This window comes from Schistocerca piceifrons, chromosome 1, assembly GCF_021461385.2.
Source record: "Schistocerca piceifrons isolate TAMUIC-IGC-003096 chromosome 1, iqSchPice1.1, whole genome shotgun sequence".
Classification (NCBI taxonomy): Eukaryota; Metazoa; Arthropoda; class Insecta; order Orthoptera; family Acrididae; genus Schistocerca; species Schistocerca piceifrons.
In genome coordinates, this window is record NC_060138.1 from 124,751,752 (window position 1) to 124,769,697 (window position 17,946).

The window sequence follows — 17,946 nt, forward strand, 5'->3', positions numbered from 1 at the left end:
CAGGGGTAAAATACAGGCAGCGAAAGGCTATTTACAATTTGTACAGAAACCAGATGGCAGTTATAAGAGTCGAGGGACATGAAAGGGAAGCAGTGGTTGGGAAGGGGGTGAGACAGGGTTGTAGTCTCTCCCCGATGTTATTCAATCTGTATATTGAGCAAGCAGTGAAGGAAACAAAAGAAAAGTTCGGGGTAGGTATTAAAATCCATGGAGAAGATTTAAAAACTTTGAGGTTCGCCGATGACATTGTAATTCCGTCAGAGACAGCAAAGGACTTGGAAGAGCAGTTGAACGGAATGGATACTGTCTTGAAAGGAGGATATAAGATGAACATCAACAAAAGCAAAACGAGGATAATGGAATGTAGTCGAATTAAGTCGGGTGATGCTGAGGGAATTAGATTAGGAAATGAGGCACTTAAAGTAGTAAAGGAGTTTTGCTATTTGGGGAGCAAGATAACTGATGATGGTCGAAGTAGAGAGGATATGAAATGTAGACTGGCAATGGCAAGGAAAGCGTTTCTGAAGAAGAGAAATTTGTTAACATCGAGTATAGATTTAAGTGTCAGGAAGTCATTTCTGAAAGTATTTGTATGGAGTGTAGCCATGTATGGAAATGAAACGTGGACGATAAATAGTTTGGACAAGAAGAGAATAGATGTGGTGCTACAGAAGAATGCTGAAGATTAGATGGGTAGATCACATAACTAACGAGGAGGTATTGAATAGAATTGGGGAGAAGAGGAGTTTATGACACAACTTGACTAGAAGAAGGGATCGGTTGGTAGGACATGTTCTGAGGCATCAAGGGATCACCAATTTAGTATTGGAGGGCAGCGTGGAGGGTAAAAATCATAGAGGGAGACCAAGAGATGAATACACTAAGCAGATTCAGAAGGATGTAGGTTGCAGTAGGTAGTGGGAGATGAAGAAGCTTGCACAGGATAGAGTTGCATGGAGAGCTGCATCAAACCAGTCTCAGGACTGAAGACCACAACAACATGCATCCATTTCACCATAGCATGTCTTCCAGTGCTATCTTCTCATCTTGGTCTTTTCTTTTCACATGGAATGTAGAAAAGGACTGCTTTGTTGCATCTACTCAACTGGTTACATGCCCCAACCACACCCATTTCATTTCCATTAAGTGCATGGTTATGACATCCACTTCTGCCTGTTCTTTAATTCGTTTATTTTCCTGCCGCACCTAGTAATTCTCAATACACATCTCACTGCTGACCAGTGAACATCCCTTGCACTGATCATAAATTTTCTGCTTCAGATACATCTGAAAGATTAGTCTAGATTACCCTGCTTAGGTTACGAAAAGCACTCCAGGTCATTTTTGCTCTTCTGTTTATCTTTTTCCTTGTCCACCTAGACTTTGTCTAGCCTAAATATAAAATGTGTTCTATTGCTTCATTGTTAATTCTTACTTTTTTCCACTCCACTGTTTATTTACTATTTTAGTCTTATTGTAATTGATTTTTAAGTCAACTTTATAATTTGCAATATTACATTTCCCTATTTTCTCACTTGTTGTTATAGTTTATCCACACTTGATGCAAACTGTAGAATGTCTTCAGCAAAACAAAGGTGGTTCAGGATTTCTCTATTCATATATATTCATTTTTTTCACTTTAAACAGCTTTTAAATTTTCTCTAGGACTGTTGAGATTAATGACATGGCATCTCCTATCCTGGCTCCTTGTACCATAGAACCCAAGAAGTCTAATGGATGTTGTAGAATTTAGGTACATGTTCTCACTGTGTTAACACAGGTTGACTAATGACTTATTTCTCAATGTCCACCTTTAGAAAAGACTGTTTACAGCAGATTTGCAGAATTTCCCACAAGTCGCACTTCTGTTAGCGACAAGATTTGTTAAATTCAGCCAACGTAGCTCACTGTTCCGAAAAAACATCAACGCTGTGTGCAACACAACTGAAAAGATTGGCATGTGACTTACTGTGATACAGAGGTTTCCTGTGGTGTTTCAAAGACTGGTGCACATTTGAAAATTTAGCTGTGAAAAAGATCTGTTCCAGACAATTCAATCAGAGCTCAGAAACAGGCTCAGTTTGATTGGTGTATGGAAACACTCAAAAAATTCAACTGAAAAAAATGCAAAAACCCATACACAATGTTGTAATAGGAGGTGAATCTGGGATATGAAACTATTTAAAATAGTTCATTTGTGAAGACTTCCAAGTGGACCTCCATGCCATGTTCCACCATTGCATGCAGCAAGCACAGTAATATTATTCACTGCTTTGTCTCTCGATTTTAGTAAATTAGTAACTGAACAACCAGTTATGTTGCATATGACACAACCAGTGTTGGAGGATCAAAGAACAGTTAATTCTGAGTGGTATACAATAATTTATTTGCCACAAGTCATTGGCGATATCGAGGAAAACTACCATAAATGTCACCTCATTCTTCATTCTAACATCAGCTGTCACACAACAAATCAAACAGTTTATCATTTGACAGAGAAAAACATTAAGACAATGTCTCCTTGCCTCTATTCACTGGATTTATTGCTTAACAAGCTCTTTTTACTCCCTCAAGTCAAACATAAACTGCACAGCCAGCAGTTTTCGTCACCTCAAGAAGCTGTTAAATCTATCCAAAACCATAATTTTACAAGTACAACATCAGTGTGGAAAAAATGTTTCCAGAAATGGTTTGAACATATGCAAAAGTGTACAAATTATAAAACAGAAAATTATAAGAAAAATCAAATGGTATGCACCAAAAAAATTTTTTTTTTCATTTTTTTGTAAAAACTTGCAAGACAGCACTTATACACAGCTGAAATCATGTAAAATCTGCTCAATTCTGCAAACTACTATAACTGTATAACTTCTTTTTAATGTGAGAGGCTGTGTACAGCACGATTTCTTGCAAAGATAGTAAAACTGCATGCTCTAGTTACAATCACTCAATGAATGACCCAAGATGATCCACTATTTCTATAACTGAAGAAGTGAAACATATATTCTGCTTGAAATTAACAACTGGTTTAGGGCAAAGTTTTATCAATAAATAAAAAAAAATACCTTGAAATTGCTGCAGCGATTTCTCACACACAGTATTAACATCATTAGTGGCCACATTTGGGCGTTTCCTTCTCGGAACTTTTCTCTGGACTTCTGTATATTTGTTAATCTTTCCATATTTGTATTTTTTAAAAAGTTGACTGCCTCTAACTGGACGCAATTTTCTCTTGTCGAGAGATGCAGTCTGCCCGGTAAGATATTTATAAGGAATATCTTCATTCACTGATTTTGCACTCTGAGGAAAAAAGAAAAAAAATCACCTATGATAAACATTATTTGTAAAATTTATTCCGAATATAAAATATTAATGATGGTTTCCATTACCTTCACAATTACTACTCACACATCCTCTAAAATTGTGTCAGTGCTAATTAGCTTTTTTTTATACTCTTGTAACAACTTTGATACTTAAACATGTCTGGTTTCGTTTATGGAATGATTTAGTTTTTAATGACACTCGAAAACTCTTGGAAAGATGACTACATTGATATAATGCTAAAGTATCTATGAATATAACAAAACTGAGATTTGCACTGTAAGCAGTACCAAGTGGACCTTCATGCCATGTTCGACCATTACATGCAGCAAGCACAGTAATGTTATTCACTGCTTTTTCTCTCAATTTTAGTAAATTCCCCAAAAACTATAACAAAAAGTTTCAATACTAACATCACATATTCATGTTTCCAAGAACATTAAAACGTTATACCACCACATGTCGGTGGGCAGGATAACTGCTTTGCTTCTGAAGTGCAAAATATACTTGTTTGCAAGCTGATAACAACTTAAAAGGAATCTCTTCCCTGCATAGTTAGTTGAATGATTTTGCATTAATTGGTAACCTTGTAATAAACTTAGTGTAACAGATAACTTTTTCCAAGAACAATTGCAGATGTGTATCGTTGGAAGGCTTCATAATCTTGATGTGGTCATCAGTTGAACACAACCATAGTATTCTAATTCTTTTTAAAAAATCTGCTCTTCTTACACTGATTTCTTAAATTGCTCAAACCAAAATGCACAAATTATCTATGTGCTGCTGTTGGATTGCACATGTTACACTGACGATGTCTATGACCTTGATGCATGCCAGAATTTTATGTTGGAGTTACGGCATATACTGCTGAAATATAGCCAGAACTCTGCCCATATCAAACAGTAACTGTAAGTATTTGCACAGACAATATCATATGTTAATTAATCTGTGTTCTTGCAACTCTGCATCTAGAGAAAGTTGTAAACATGTGACCACAAAGTCTATGTAATAAAAAATATGCATCATCCACAAGTTTCAATATCATCTCTTCCACGCAAGAATAGAATAAATGACAACTAATGGTTTTACTTTTTATTTTGTTATAGACTTGGTTACCTGCAAACAAACAAAATGTCACTCAATTTTTTCATCTTTACTTCAGACGCTGCCTATGAACTAATTGGTTTGATTGCTTCTTGTTTTGCAGACTATCTAGTTTGGTTTATCGATGTCTGTCACTATGAATTAGACTGATAAAGCATGATAATAAATGATTAATGAAAAATCTCATATAAAGATGTGAAACAAATACTAACAAAGAGATAGAGGGACTGGCCAGTACTTACCTCAGCTCAGTACAGCTGACAGGTACACAAAACAGAACAGAAAATTTACATTCCTAGCTTTCGGAACTTTGTTCCTTCATCAGGGAGGAGGGAGGGGTCTGACGACCATGCCTCCATCCTTACTACCCTCCCTGTTTACCTTTCCCTGTTGCTTCATAACCTGGGTTGTGAGTAACTGAATCTACTTTCTCTTCTTCCCTTTTTCCCCCTCTCTCCTCCCTGGTGAAGGAACAAAGTTCCGAAAGCTAGGAATGTAAATTTTCTGTTCTGTTTTGTGTATCTGTCAGCTGTACTGAGCTGAGGTAAGTACTGGCCAGCCCCTCTATCTCTTTGAAAGCATGATAATATTATGATTGTAGGGACAAATACCAATTGCATTGGCATCAAAGACCCTTTCAACACTGTAATGAAATTACTCACAGAAGACACTTGTTATCATTCAGCTCGCAAAAAAAGTTACTACATTTACCTCTACAGAGACCAGTTCCATTAGTCGAGAAACCACATGCCACTGATAGCTATTTCTTGACTGTGATATTATGAGAGATGCAAAATAAAGAGCAGCTATAGCAATGGGCATTTTTCTTAAACTTATTATAATTACAACACTGACTTGTGTATTACCAGATAGCATGTCCACACAAATGCCTTTACAAACTACGTAACCATGCATTCTGAGTGTTAATAAAGCACAGAGAATTGCAGTAAAGTACCTGTCACCTACAGCTTTAAACAGACATCAAAACCATGCAGAATATGGTGTAGACCTATAGCTCTTAGCACTGGAAGGCAATGAATAGCATGAAAAATGGTGTCCCCAGTATATCATGACTCCAGTAAGTGACATTTTAATTGCACTAATGGAAGGAGTAAAGGTAATCACTCATTATATGCAGGGTGTCCCACAAAGGGTTTACAGTGTTTCAACTATAATAACTGACAGCGTAATATTGATAACCCGATCCAATTGTGATTATATGGTAATCACCAACATAGTGTAGCTGAGACAGAATAAGGGGAACCAGCCCGCATTCTCCGTGGCAGACGGAAAACCGCCTAAGAACCATCCGCAGACTGGCCGGCTCACCGGACCTCGACGCAAGTCCGCCGGGCGGATTCATGCCGGGGGCCAGGCGCCCCTTCCGGCCCGGAAAGCTGTGCATTAGACTGCACGGGCACTTCACAGCCATAGTGCTGATCAAATAAATTTCATTAATTTGCTTACCTCCATGTGGTAGACAGTCCAGAATTTTTTAAAATAATTTCCTTCCTTGTTGCAGAGTCTACTGCTCTTATTTTCTCTATTAAAGTATTATACACTGCTACTTTCTCACCTTGATTATTGTACTTTACGTTCACGTCATATGCCGGATTTGAAGTAATTCCTGGACTATATACAATTTATCTGCACAGATGAGATATGTGCCCATATATTTTAGCTTTGCTGGCCAAATTGTGACTCCACCTTACGTCTTTGCCCAGATCTCAAGTCTGCACAGGTATCTAGTCCACTCTCTATGTATTACATAATTTCCATAAAGTTTCTAAGGCTAGCAATGATGTAACTAAAGACACTGTGAATACCACTGGAAGTTATCTTTCGAAAAAGAAAGGAAAATTGGAATTAATGTACCACTGACAGGGATATCAGAGACAGAACAAAAGGGCCATTCGAGCATTTACCTGAAGTTATTGAAGAAAACCATGCAAGTAGTTGCCAGAAAGGCACTCATATCTCACCCTTCCTAACTGCAAGTCTAGCATCTTAACCATTGAGCCACATATTCGGTCACTTTCTGAAGGAAAGGGTGGAAGGTTAGAATTCAACACACTTCTGACAATGCCGACATTCATCTTATGGAATTATCTTCTGGAGCAGTTAGTGTACATTAAATAAAGTTTTTGTTCCCCATAAGTGAGCTGTAAGAATAGCGTGTACAGCAGATAACCAAACACCATGCAGAAACCTTTTTTAAGGATGTTGGAGTTCTTACATTCACTTCCCAATATGCTTACTCCTTAATGGTTTTTTTGCTGATAAAAGAAATTAGTACAGATAAACTGTGATACCCAGTCACAACACAAGATAATAAAAATAATGTTCATGTTGACCTTGTCTCCTTATTTTGGAGTGATCAGGATGGTGTTACATACTTAGGTTGTAGGATAAACAATAAGATCCCATCCAAAACGTAGCAAGAAACTGACAATCCCTACCCATTCAACAGAAAATTAAAAACATAACTCTTTAGTCACTCTTTCTACAGTGGGCGTTAGATGGCCAATAATATTGTGCAATATTTCCTAATGTTCAATAACACTGAGCACAAAGGGTGAAATTGTGAGGTTGCACAATAATATTGAGAACATCAAAAACTTTTGAAATCTATTGTGCTGCCAGGAAATATTGTGACGTCTGTGGGCAGTATTGACAGTACGTTTGCCAGTCTCTTGCATGCTACACATGCTGGGCATATCTATATTTGCTGTTCATTGCAGTTGTGTTGAAATTTAGTTCAAAACAAGATGAAAATTGGTTCAAATGGCTCTGAGCACTATGGGACTCAACTGCTGAGTTCATTAGTCCCCTAGAACTTAGAACTAGTTAAACCTAACTAACCGAAGGACATCACAAACATCCATGCCCGAGGCAGGATTCGAACCTGCGACCGGAGCGGTCTTGCGGTTACAGACTGCAGTGCCTTTAACCGCACAGCCACTTCGGCCGGCCAAAACAAGATGAAAGAGTGTTATTATTAGAGTGTACTGAAATGTATAAATCATTGCTGGCATGCGGTATTTTAGGACCAATGATCACAAAACCAGAAACACTAAGAATGAACTATATGATTTTTTCCTCAGAAATACAGGGAATGGTACAATACAGCATGATGGAAAATGTTCTAAAAAAATTTTAATTAATGTAAGGTTATGAATAAAAGTCTATATAGACATTTATGTATGTGTGTACCTGAATATAATCCTTTAGCACATGTATTATTGTATGACACATTTTGAGGACTAGGTATGTCTCAACTACTTTGAGGTGCAACTGCACTTGTAAATTTCAAGACTTCAAAAGAATTGCCAGTAGCAAAGTATCATAGCATAACAGGTAAGTACTGCCTTGGTGGAATTGCATCTCTCACAGTAGTATTTTGTGTTTTGATAATGGGGATATGGGCGCCTACAGAAATTTTTCAAGGGGGAAAGGGGGGAGACTCTAAAATTACCATTTTTGATATAAATAAGTTAGTCAGTTTTGAGAAGTTGCATCCCACAAAAACTAAATTTTATATCTGACACAGGAAGATTATATGGAAACTCAAAACCAACAAACATATACCATAAACAAACTTTGAAAAAATGCAAGGGGAATCCATTACGTAATTTCTACACAAATGTATGTTTCACAGCAACTGCTAAAGCCATCATATTGTTTCACTGTGATCAGCCACATAGTGTCACATTTGGTTAAACGAGAAGTCTAGCAGTATCAAGGAAAATCACTTCTAGAAGAGTTAGGAATTTTGTAATGAATACTAGCTCTGTACTCCAGGTTCCAGGGGGGAAAAAAGTTGGACTATCAACACCTAACAAGTTATGATAAGCTTTTTCTTTTTCGTTTAACCTCAATTCTTACAACAAATTTTCATGAGTGAACTTCAACGTACCTTGAACGAATTGTTCCCCTACTTTTTTTTCCTTCCCCCCCCCCCCCCCTCCCTCCTGCTTGCATCAAAGTAGAGCAATTATCACAACAGCAGCCTCTTTATCATCCTCCATTCTGAACCATGATGTTATTGTGCAATGCTATGGAGCATGTAAGGGGCGCTCACAAATTACGTAAGTTTCAAGATCTGAGATTGAGAATTTCCATTAGCTATATGGCAAGCAAAGCTGTATGACAATGACAAGTGATAAAGTACAAGAAACAGGACTTAGTATTTATAGATGTAAAAAATGTTTCCTTTGAAATATACAACCATAATCAAGTAAATATCAAGTGATCAATAGTATAGCAATAGCAGCTAAACAGTAAAAACAAGGGGTCAGCGGCTCTTTTCAGTGTAGCAGCATTCTTACTAAGTTACGCAATTAAATTTAGATGGTATAAACGTGAATAATGTTCATCAGTATAATAGTGATAGTTTATTACTAATGCAATATACAGATTAAGTTTCAGTTGTGTCTTTGTCACTTGCTAATGTACATTTAGGCTTTTTTCACATCCTTGAAGACTCTCCTTCTCGATGGGCTCTTTGGAACACAATGAAAGAATGAATGAATGAGTGCATACATGAGCCTGGAAGGGGCAGTCTCTTTCGTACTCCCAAAATCCCCATCAATTATTGGATACTGAAATTTAAGAATATGTTGAATACCCTTAAGTTTTCCCTCTAGTTTTCATCTTTCCCCTGATTTCCTTTTCTGCATCACGTAAGAATAAAATAATGTTGTAACAGAATACACACTACTTTTAATTTTCAATGTTTTCAGTAAAACATTATTCACAAAATGAGAATCTGAACATCAAACAAAAATATTAAACCTTGTGCATGGTATGAGAATGCAGTTAATCAGAATGCAGTTCAACACGTCCTTGCATATGTAAATCAAGACTTCATCAGATCAGAAAATATTTCCACAAGAAGCGTAAGAATAATGACATCCTGCACTGTCCTTGCATAATATTTTAATTTTGCATTGGATGTTCTAATTAATGTACCTGTGTGGATATAAATGCACTTGATACTTTCCAGTAACAAATGCAGTTCGCAAAATTATGAGGAAAATTCATATAATTTATTGTATTCAGTGATCATCCATCATTCTGATGAAACACAAGCAGCTGTTCTTGCGTCTCACTCCTGGACCTGTTCCCTGAAGTAATCGAATGAAATCAGACTGGCAGATAATAACATAAATAGAGACGAGCTATCCTTTAAGCGAAATGTGGAATCCCGTTTTATCTGACACGGCCTCACCTACATATACGTTTGACACACATATTGAACACATAACACATCTTCTTCTTCTTCTTCTTCTTCTCCTCCTCCTCCTCCTCCTCCCCTTCTCTGTGTTCACCTCTTCCTCCCTACACCTGTGCTCCTTATCCTCTTACCTTTAACTGTCTATGTCTTCCTCACAACTCTGTTTCTTCACCTCCTCTTCTCCCTCTCTTTGTCCATTTCCTCCACCTACCCCCCTTCCCCCCACCTCTCTCTCTCTCTCTCTCTCTCTCTCTCTCTCTCTCTCTCTCTCTCTCTGACCATATCTTCCTCCTTGCTCTTTCTGACTGTATCCTCCTCTCCCTCTCTCTTTCCATCTCCATCTGCCCCTCTTGCTTTTCCACCTGCCTGTCTCCCCTCTACACCTTCCACCTGCCTTATACATTTCCCCTTCCTCCACTCACTCTGTCCATCTCCTCCTCTATCCACCTCAATCTGGACCAGCCATGCTCATCAGCATGTGTAGCCCCTGCAACACAGTTCAATAAAGCAGGCCAATACTACTCCCACAACACACGTCATGCAGAGCAGCCTACATGTCATAGCCCAGCCGGGCAGGTTCATTTGGCAAGTTGATACTGTTCCCAAAGCACAAGTCTGTCGTGCTGGTCAGCCTCTACACCACAGGCTGGAAAAAACACATTTCTGTCCATATTAGAGCTAGGAGGTTATAACCCCCCACAGTGCAGATACTCATGAGGCCTGCTATTTCTGTGCCAAATTTAGTCAGTATCGATCCAGGAGTTTATGAGGAGATGCCAGACAAAGACTCTGCTTCATGTGTGTGTCAGATTTAAAAAAATAAACAATTAAAAAATATAAAAAAAGCATCTTTGTTCAGCAGAATGTGTTGACTTGCATGTTCTGTATATTCACAGTGCTGCCAGCTTTCACTAATGGGGCACTGCAGGTTCACTTTGTGTTACAGGTCAGCAGCAATGGTTTAGATGCACACACTGCTTTTTTATGTGACATATAAAAGAGGCATTTTTATGATAGGAATCAGTTCCCAGAAGATCTAGTGAACAGCGCTCTCATCTGAAGATGGTGACCTGTTGAACTGCTGAAATATTCTGTTGATATGACTATGACAGGGCTGCACATCTGACAAGAATATCATCAGTTAAAATACTGAGAAAGCTTATGTGATTCTATAGCTGTTTCTAGGAGGACCACTCTCCAATATACGCACCCGTTGTGGCGTAAGCATGTTTGAAGAAGAGGCGGAGATTACTTTTATTAACTAACCTGTTTCTTCCCTCAGTTTCACTGAAAACATACATGGAGAAGAAACAGACAATGTGTGTCAAATCAGACACCACAAATGACTTCCAAAATGTCAAGTCAGGAGGAGATAGCAAAAATGAGTGATGTATTACCCCCCCCCCCCCCCTCACATGTCGACATACATAGTCCACAAGCTAAAATATGATGCAGTGCAGAGGGTACCTCATACCATTGCTGATCATTCTCTTTCCTGTTCTTCTCACAGAAAACAATTGTCGATGTGCATCTGTATGAGCCCGGATTTCTCTTATCTTGTCTTCATGGTCTTTAAGCAAGATGTGTGTTGGTGGCAGTAGGAGCGTTCTGCAGTCTGTCACAAATTCCAGCTCTTTAAACTTTTCAACAGCACTTTGCAAAAAGAATGTCATCTCCGCTTCAAGGATTTCCATTTGATCTCATGGAGTATTTTTGTAATGCTTGCTTGTTGATCAAATCTATCAGTAACAGATCTAGCAGCATATCTCTGTAACTGCTTCAGTGTCTTCCTTTAATATAACATGCTGGAGATCCTGAACACCTAAGCAGTATTCAAGAATGGGCAATACAGGTGTTCTATATGCTATGACCTTTAAGGATGAGCCACACTTTCCTAAAGCTCTCCCAGCAAACCTAAGGTGACAACTCACCTTCCCTACAACAGATGCCGGTTCTACTATATGACACTTCATAACATTATGCCTGGGTATTTAACTAACATGACTGTGTCAAGTAGCGCACCTCTACCACTGTATTTGAACATTGGATTGTTTCTCTTACTCATCACTATTAACTTACATTTCTCCACATTTCGAGCAAGCTAACATTCACCACAACAAATAGTAATTCTATCCATGTCATCTTGTGTCCTCTTACAATTACTCAACGATGACGCTTTCCCATACACTACAGCATCCGCAACGAACAGTCACAGATTGCTGCTGCTCACCCTACCCTTCAGATCATTTATGCATATAAAACAAGAGCAGTCCTGGTGCATCCTGATGATACCTTTGTCTCTCATGAACACACACCATCTAGGTAATGTACTACACGTTCCATTACTTACAGTGTCTTTGAACCACTCACACATCTGAATAATTATTCTGTATATTCGGACCTTTGTTAACAACCTGTAGTGGAGCACTGCGTCGAACACTTTCCTGAAATCTAGGATTATGGAATCTGCCTGTTGCCTTTCAACCATGGTTCTCAGGTACCATGCAAGAAAAGGGCAAGCCAAGGATCACACAAGTGACATTCCCTAAATCCATGCTGATTTGCGGATAGCAGCATTTCTCTCTCAAAGAAATTTATTATATGTGAACCCAGTGCATGCCCAAGAATTCTGCACTAAACTGACAGTAGCCCACCCAGTTAGCTGTGCAGCCTAATGCACTGCTTTCAGGGCAGAAAGTCGTGCCGGTCCCCGGCACAAATCTGCCCGGCGGATTAGTGTCGATGTCCGATGTGCCAGCCAGTCTGTGGATGGGATTTAACACAGTTTTCCATCTGCCTCGGTGAATGCGGGCTGGTTCCCCTTATTCCACCTCAGTTACACTATGTCGGCGATTGCTGGGAAAACACTTTCTCCACATACGCGTACACCATAATTATTCTACCATGCAAACATTGGGGTTACACTTGTTTGGTGTGAGATGTTCCCGGGGATGTCCACTGGGGGCTGAACTGCACAATAACCCTGAGTTCGGTGTGGGATGGCGGTGGATTGAGTGGACTGCTGTAGCCTGCTGTGGGGTTGTGAACCACTGAGGGCTACAGCGGGAACGAAGCCTCTCCGTTGTTTCTAAGTCCCCAGTTCCATACAATACATACAAACTGACAATATGGATGTTGATTTGTAACTTCTGTGCATCTGTTTTTTACCCTCATTCTACATGGGAGTCACCTGTTTCCCCTCTCCTGTCACTTGGGACTTGGCGAGAGATCACAATAAATGTGAGCTATGTAATGACACAGTGTCAAAGAGTGCTCTCTAAAAAACCAATTCAGGATTCCATTTGGACCTGGCAACTTATTTGTTCTCAATTCAAAGCTTTTGAATGACAGGGATGCTGGTTTCTAATGTTCTCCATATGAGAGTTTGCGTGGGGGTCAAACAATAGTATGTCCATAAGATCATCCCGTATGAATGATTTTTTAAACTCGAAATTTAAAACTACAGAGTCTGAAAAAAAGCCTTTGGCTTGCTTAGTGCTTTTACATAGGACCACAGTAGTCTAGACATTTCATTAATGTATGAAGAAGCAAGTTGTTGTGCGCTTTGCACATTGCTCTCTTTATAAACACACAAATTTCTGCTAACATTTGCCTGCTGACAACTTGGGTACTCTCCCTGAAAAACATCATTCATTCCTGTAACCCCCTGGCCTCAACCTTTGCTACTTCCTGTTCCCCCTTGCGCCTGCTTCGACTCTGCTGAAGGAGAAGCCATTTGACCACTCGTAGGGTGAATGGCAAATTCAGATGGCCATCCCCCACACAGTGACCCTCTAACTCGAATGACATGAACAGGTTACAATCTTCCATGAACATATCAGGTATGCTGGAAGGAACATCAGCAGCAAAGCTCATGGGAGAAACAAGCGACATTTAAGGTGCCCCATGCAATGTGCCAGTTTCTCCATTGCAGCTACAGCCCGAAGCAGCAGTTTTGCAGGTGGCAGACTGTAGCCAATAGCATTTTCAGTTATTCACGAACTGTGGCTAACTCCTCCTGTGTCTGCACACAGCAACCACATCCTCTACCTGTACTATAATAAAATTAGAAATAAAGCATTAAGTAAAAGTGAGCTCTGTTGTCTTTTGGACATAGATTTGCACTACCTTCTCTGCAGGTATCACATGCTGAATTTTGTATTTTTTACAGGTGAACCAAATTAACACATTAACCCTAGCACCACTACATTCGAATCTGTCACACGGATGTCTGGGGTGGGGGCAAAAATCGCACTCACTTTCTATTCACTTTTTAACATTTTGTTTGTTTGTTTTCATTATTTAATGAATCAGGAATTTCTTTACTAGGTTGCAACACACTTTCCATAGTTATCAGGAATATTATAACACATACAAATAGAATAAATGAAGTAATGAATATGAGAAAAATTATTCCATTTTTATCATGAAACTAACACTCTCATATACATCAGGCTTATATTAAGAAATCATAAAAGAATGTACAATAGCAAACCACAAATAAGAAAACAGAAAATCAAAGTCAGAAATTACAACTGAGTTTTTTCTTCCTACTCACTTTCACTTTCAATTCCACAACCTTTGCATATGATTGTTTTTGCAGAACGAATGGAACACACATATTTGGAACACCTGCAACAAACTATAGACACTTTTGTCATCTTGTCCTTTTCCTTTTTAGAGTTTTTACTCTTCAAACAGATGTGACATCCTCCTCTTGAATAAAATTCAACAGATTGCACAGCTGCAGTAATGCTGGGCAGCATTTTCCGTAGAACACTTTCCATTGCAGAGATGATAGGCTTTTGTAAACCCATATATTCTTTGCTCTCTCTTCAACAGCTGCCCCAAACAAGCTGTTGACCTAATTCTAGCAGACAGCCTTCTATTATGCTGCTTTTTATTCTGGTTTGGGTTGTTTATCATGAAAATTGTTCCAGCATTCAGACAAGCAATATCTATCAAGGTGAAAAAGAGAGATAACGGCCACCTTCTTGTCCCTCGTTTTACTGAATGATGTTGCATCATTTGATCAATGCTGCTTATGCCCCCTTTGGTTTCATTGTAGTAGAGATTGATGTTTGTCTTTTTTTTCTCTGTTGGCATATCCGCCTTGTTATCATTGTGTTGCGTGGATAGAAGTGGGAGAGTCTTAGTAGGCTTCAGTTTTGAGATGTATGAAACCAAGGTAATTGGTGCATTGCCTGTTTTCGGATCTGTGAATAAGAACTTAGAGGAATATAGCTCTCGATCCTGTGTCTTCTTTAGCTGTTCTGATATGTGCTTTCTGTTACTCTTCAATGTTCCCACCAAAGTTAACTTGTCATCATTGTAAAGCTCCTCGGCTAGGTCTATGGATGTATAATAACTATCTGTTGTTATATTTCTTCCACTTCCTGCCAGCAGATTCACTAGGTGTCTAACAGCTGCCTTTGCACTCCGTTCCTCGGCAGGTTGTTCATCAATCCCTGCACACACCTCCATTTTTAGAACATACCGGGTGTGAGTATCTGATAACATCCTAATCAATATGCCATACCTCCTGGGCTTGTCTTTCATAAAGACCTTAAAGGGACATCTTCCTCGAAATAGGGAGAGCATTTCATCGATCGTTACATCTGCACATGGAATGTAGTATTTCACAAACATTTCATCAATTTTGTCGAAAACTTCACGAAGGGGACACAACTTATCCTGCTTTCGTCTTTCGGTTCTTGTTTCTTTATCATCAAATCTAATCAGGGATAGAAGTTCTCCACATTGAATACAACTCATTGTAGCTATGCAGATATTCATTCCCGGTACTTTCCCCCATAAGTCCTCAAGAGGCAGTCTAGTGTCATTATTTGTGCCCATGAGTATCAACATACCAATGAAGGTGTACATTTCTTCAACGGTTTAAGTTTTAAGTTCTCATTACAAGCTTTTTGGTTTCTTTAGTCCATGATAATCTTCATTATTTCGAGAGTTATAAACTTTTCGAACAATTCTGACACACTAGAGGTCAAGCCTTCACAAAAATTCACTATATTTTCTACTGACCTGCATACTTGCCTTGGAGGTGCAGTAATATATTCCCTACCACTTTTTGCTGTAACAATGATGCTGGAAGCAACTGCATACTGTTCATCAGGGGATGAACTCCATGAACTTGACTCATTTTCAATTGCTGGGGGGACAGGGGGGTGGGGGGGTGGGGGGAGGAGAGGGGGTGTTTGGGTGAGGAGACCAGACAGTGAGGTCATCAGTCTCATTGGATTAGGGAAGGAAGTCGGCCGCACCCATTCAAAGGAAACATCCTGGGCATTTGCCTGGAGTGATTTAGGGAAATCATCGAAAACCTAAATCAGGATGGCTGGATGCGGGATTGAACCGTCATCCTCCTGAATGCGAGTCCAGTGTGCTAACCACTGTGTCACCTTGCTCATTTTCAACTGCTCTGTCGCTATCATATGTCACAAGTGTATCATCTTCTTCTGGATTACTTTAATTACCTTCACTTGCTTCATTTACTATAGCTGACAGCTCTTCAACTATGAGAAACCTCTGATACTGACAAGATATTTTATTAGAACTGCGGGTAATGTACAACTGCTCAAACAACAAAGGAGATTTATTTCAAAACAACATTGGCAACACAATACAGCAGTACCAACAATCAGAATCTGCATTTCTTTCTGCCATATTGAGAAATATTTTAATGATTAAAGTAGTCTCACCGATGTCTAAGGGGGACAAAAACTGCCCGCACTTAAATTAAATATAATAGGCAGATTTCAATAATTCACAAAAATTATAAAGCCCTGACAGCACATACTCTGATTTTCTACAACTACCTAAATTCTTGATTCTTCACTCCAACAAATGGATACATTACACAAATAAAACAAATACTGTGGGCAAAGAAGTCTGAGAAGTGACAGGAAAGCTACAAAACCTGTAAAAGGAAATGCAAAGTCTCAATCTAGATACAGTGGGGGTCTATGAAATTACAATAGAAATAGAAAGAATTCTAGTCAAATGACTACAGAGTAACATCAACAGCAGCACAAAACAGTCTAACAGCAACAGGATTCATTATGAATAATATTATGAAAAGGATAGTGGCTAGTCACCACATAGCGGAAATGCTGAGTCGCTGATAGCTCCAACAAAATAAGCTTTCGGCCAACAAGGCCTTTGGCAGAAATAGGCAAAAAACACACACACACACTCATATTTTACAAATATGACCACAGTTTCTGGCAGCTGAAGCCATAATATTGTTACATTCCATACTGGAGTTTCCACTGTCTGATTTGTTATGAATAGGAAGATAGGGCAAAGACTGAATAACTATGAACAGTTTAGCGAAAGAATATCAGAATCAAAATTCAATCAATGCAAATAACTATAGTTCAGGAATATATGCCAATGTCCCAAGCAGATGATGGTGAGGCAGAGACAGTATAAGAAGGAGTTAAATGGATAACTCATTACGTACATAGACATGAAAATCAATTATACATGGGACGAAATAGAAGGCACAGATATCGAAGAATGTAGGTTTGGCTAGGGTACATTAACAAGAAATGAGAGAGACTTCTTGACATCTGCAATAAATTTCAACTAATAACGCCAAACACACTCTTCAAAAGTTACAAGGACAGGAAGTATATTTGAGAAGTCCTGGAAACACAGGTCAATAACTGCTGGATTACATCATGGTGAGACAAATATTCTGATATCAGATATTGGATTCTATGGTGTAGTCAAGTGCAGATATAAGACTCAGGTCTCTCTCTTACCCGTTTAGTCCATCTATTGAAAAATTTGGACCACGCCAATTCTCTGTCTGAGTCTTTCTCCCGGCGTCGTTTACTCCATTTACTGAAAAATTTGGACCACGATGATTCTCTTGAGTCTTTCTGCCGGTGTGCCATTCGACTTGCAAAACCAAGTTATGTAACAACGTATAACGTACACCAATAATAGAAAAATAACTGGGTATAGGATAAATTTACGTAAATAACAAATACGTTTGCTAGTACTCCCGCCGTCAAAATTTAAAAACATAAATATAAACAGAGCGTTACCTTCGATAATTCGATTATCGAATGCTACAGTATCGATTGTTACCTATTTTTTTTTTATTTGCTGTTTGAATCCAACTACAGATAACAGGAATGTTTTTTAGTTCAATAAAACGATTGTTTAACGATATTATTTGCAGTGCAGCCTACGTTTTTCTGTACTGGTGGCATAGTTACAGAGCATTGCTTCTCAAGAATTCCAAAAATCCCTCG

The 17,946-nt window shown here is 38.8% G+C and overlaps 1 protein-coding gene across 9 annotated transcripts in view; it reads right to left on the minus strand.

Annotated features, from left to right (window-relative positions):
- The window catches only part of LOC124804623, a 170,140-nt gene extending 152,416 nt beyond the window's left edge, over positions 1-17,724 (minus strand). For 8 of the 9 annotated variants that reach the window (XM_047264881.1, XM_047264842.1, XM_047264857.1 and 5 more), the window contains exons 1-2: positions 17,449-17,724; positions 3,066-3,300 (exon numbers count right to left, since the gene is read on the minus strand). In XM_047264881.1, coding sequence (XP_047120837.1) covers positions 3,066-3,300; positions 17,449-17,583 — 370 coding nt within the window. In that variant the 5' untranslated portion in view covers positions 17,584-17,724. Of the gene's footprint in view, positions 1-3,065; positions 3,301-17,448 lie in introns of those variants that run through there. The other variant, XM_047264906.1, reaches the window with a different exon arrangement.
- Positions 17,725-17,946: the final 222 nt, after the last annotated feature.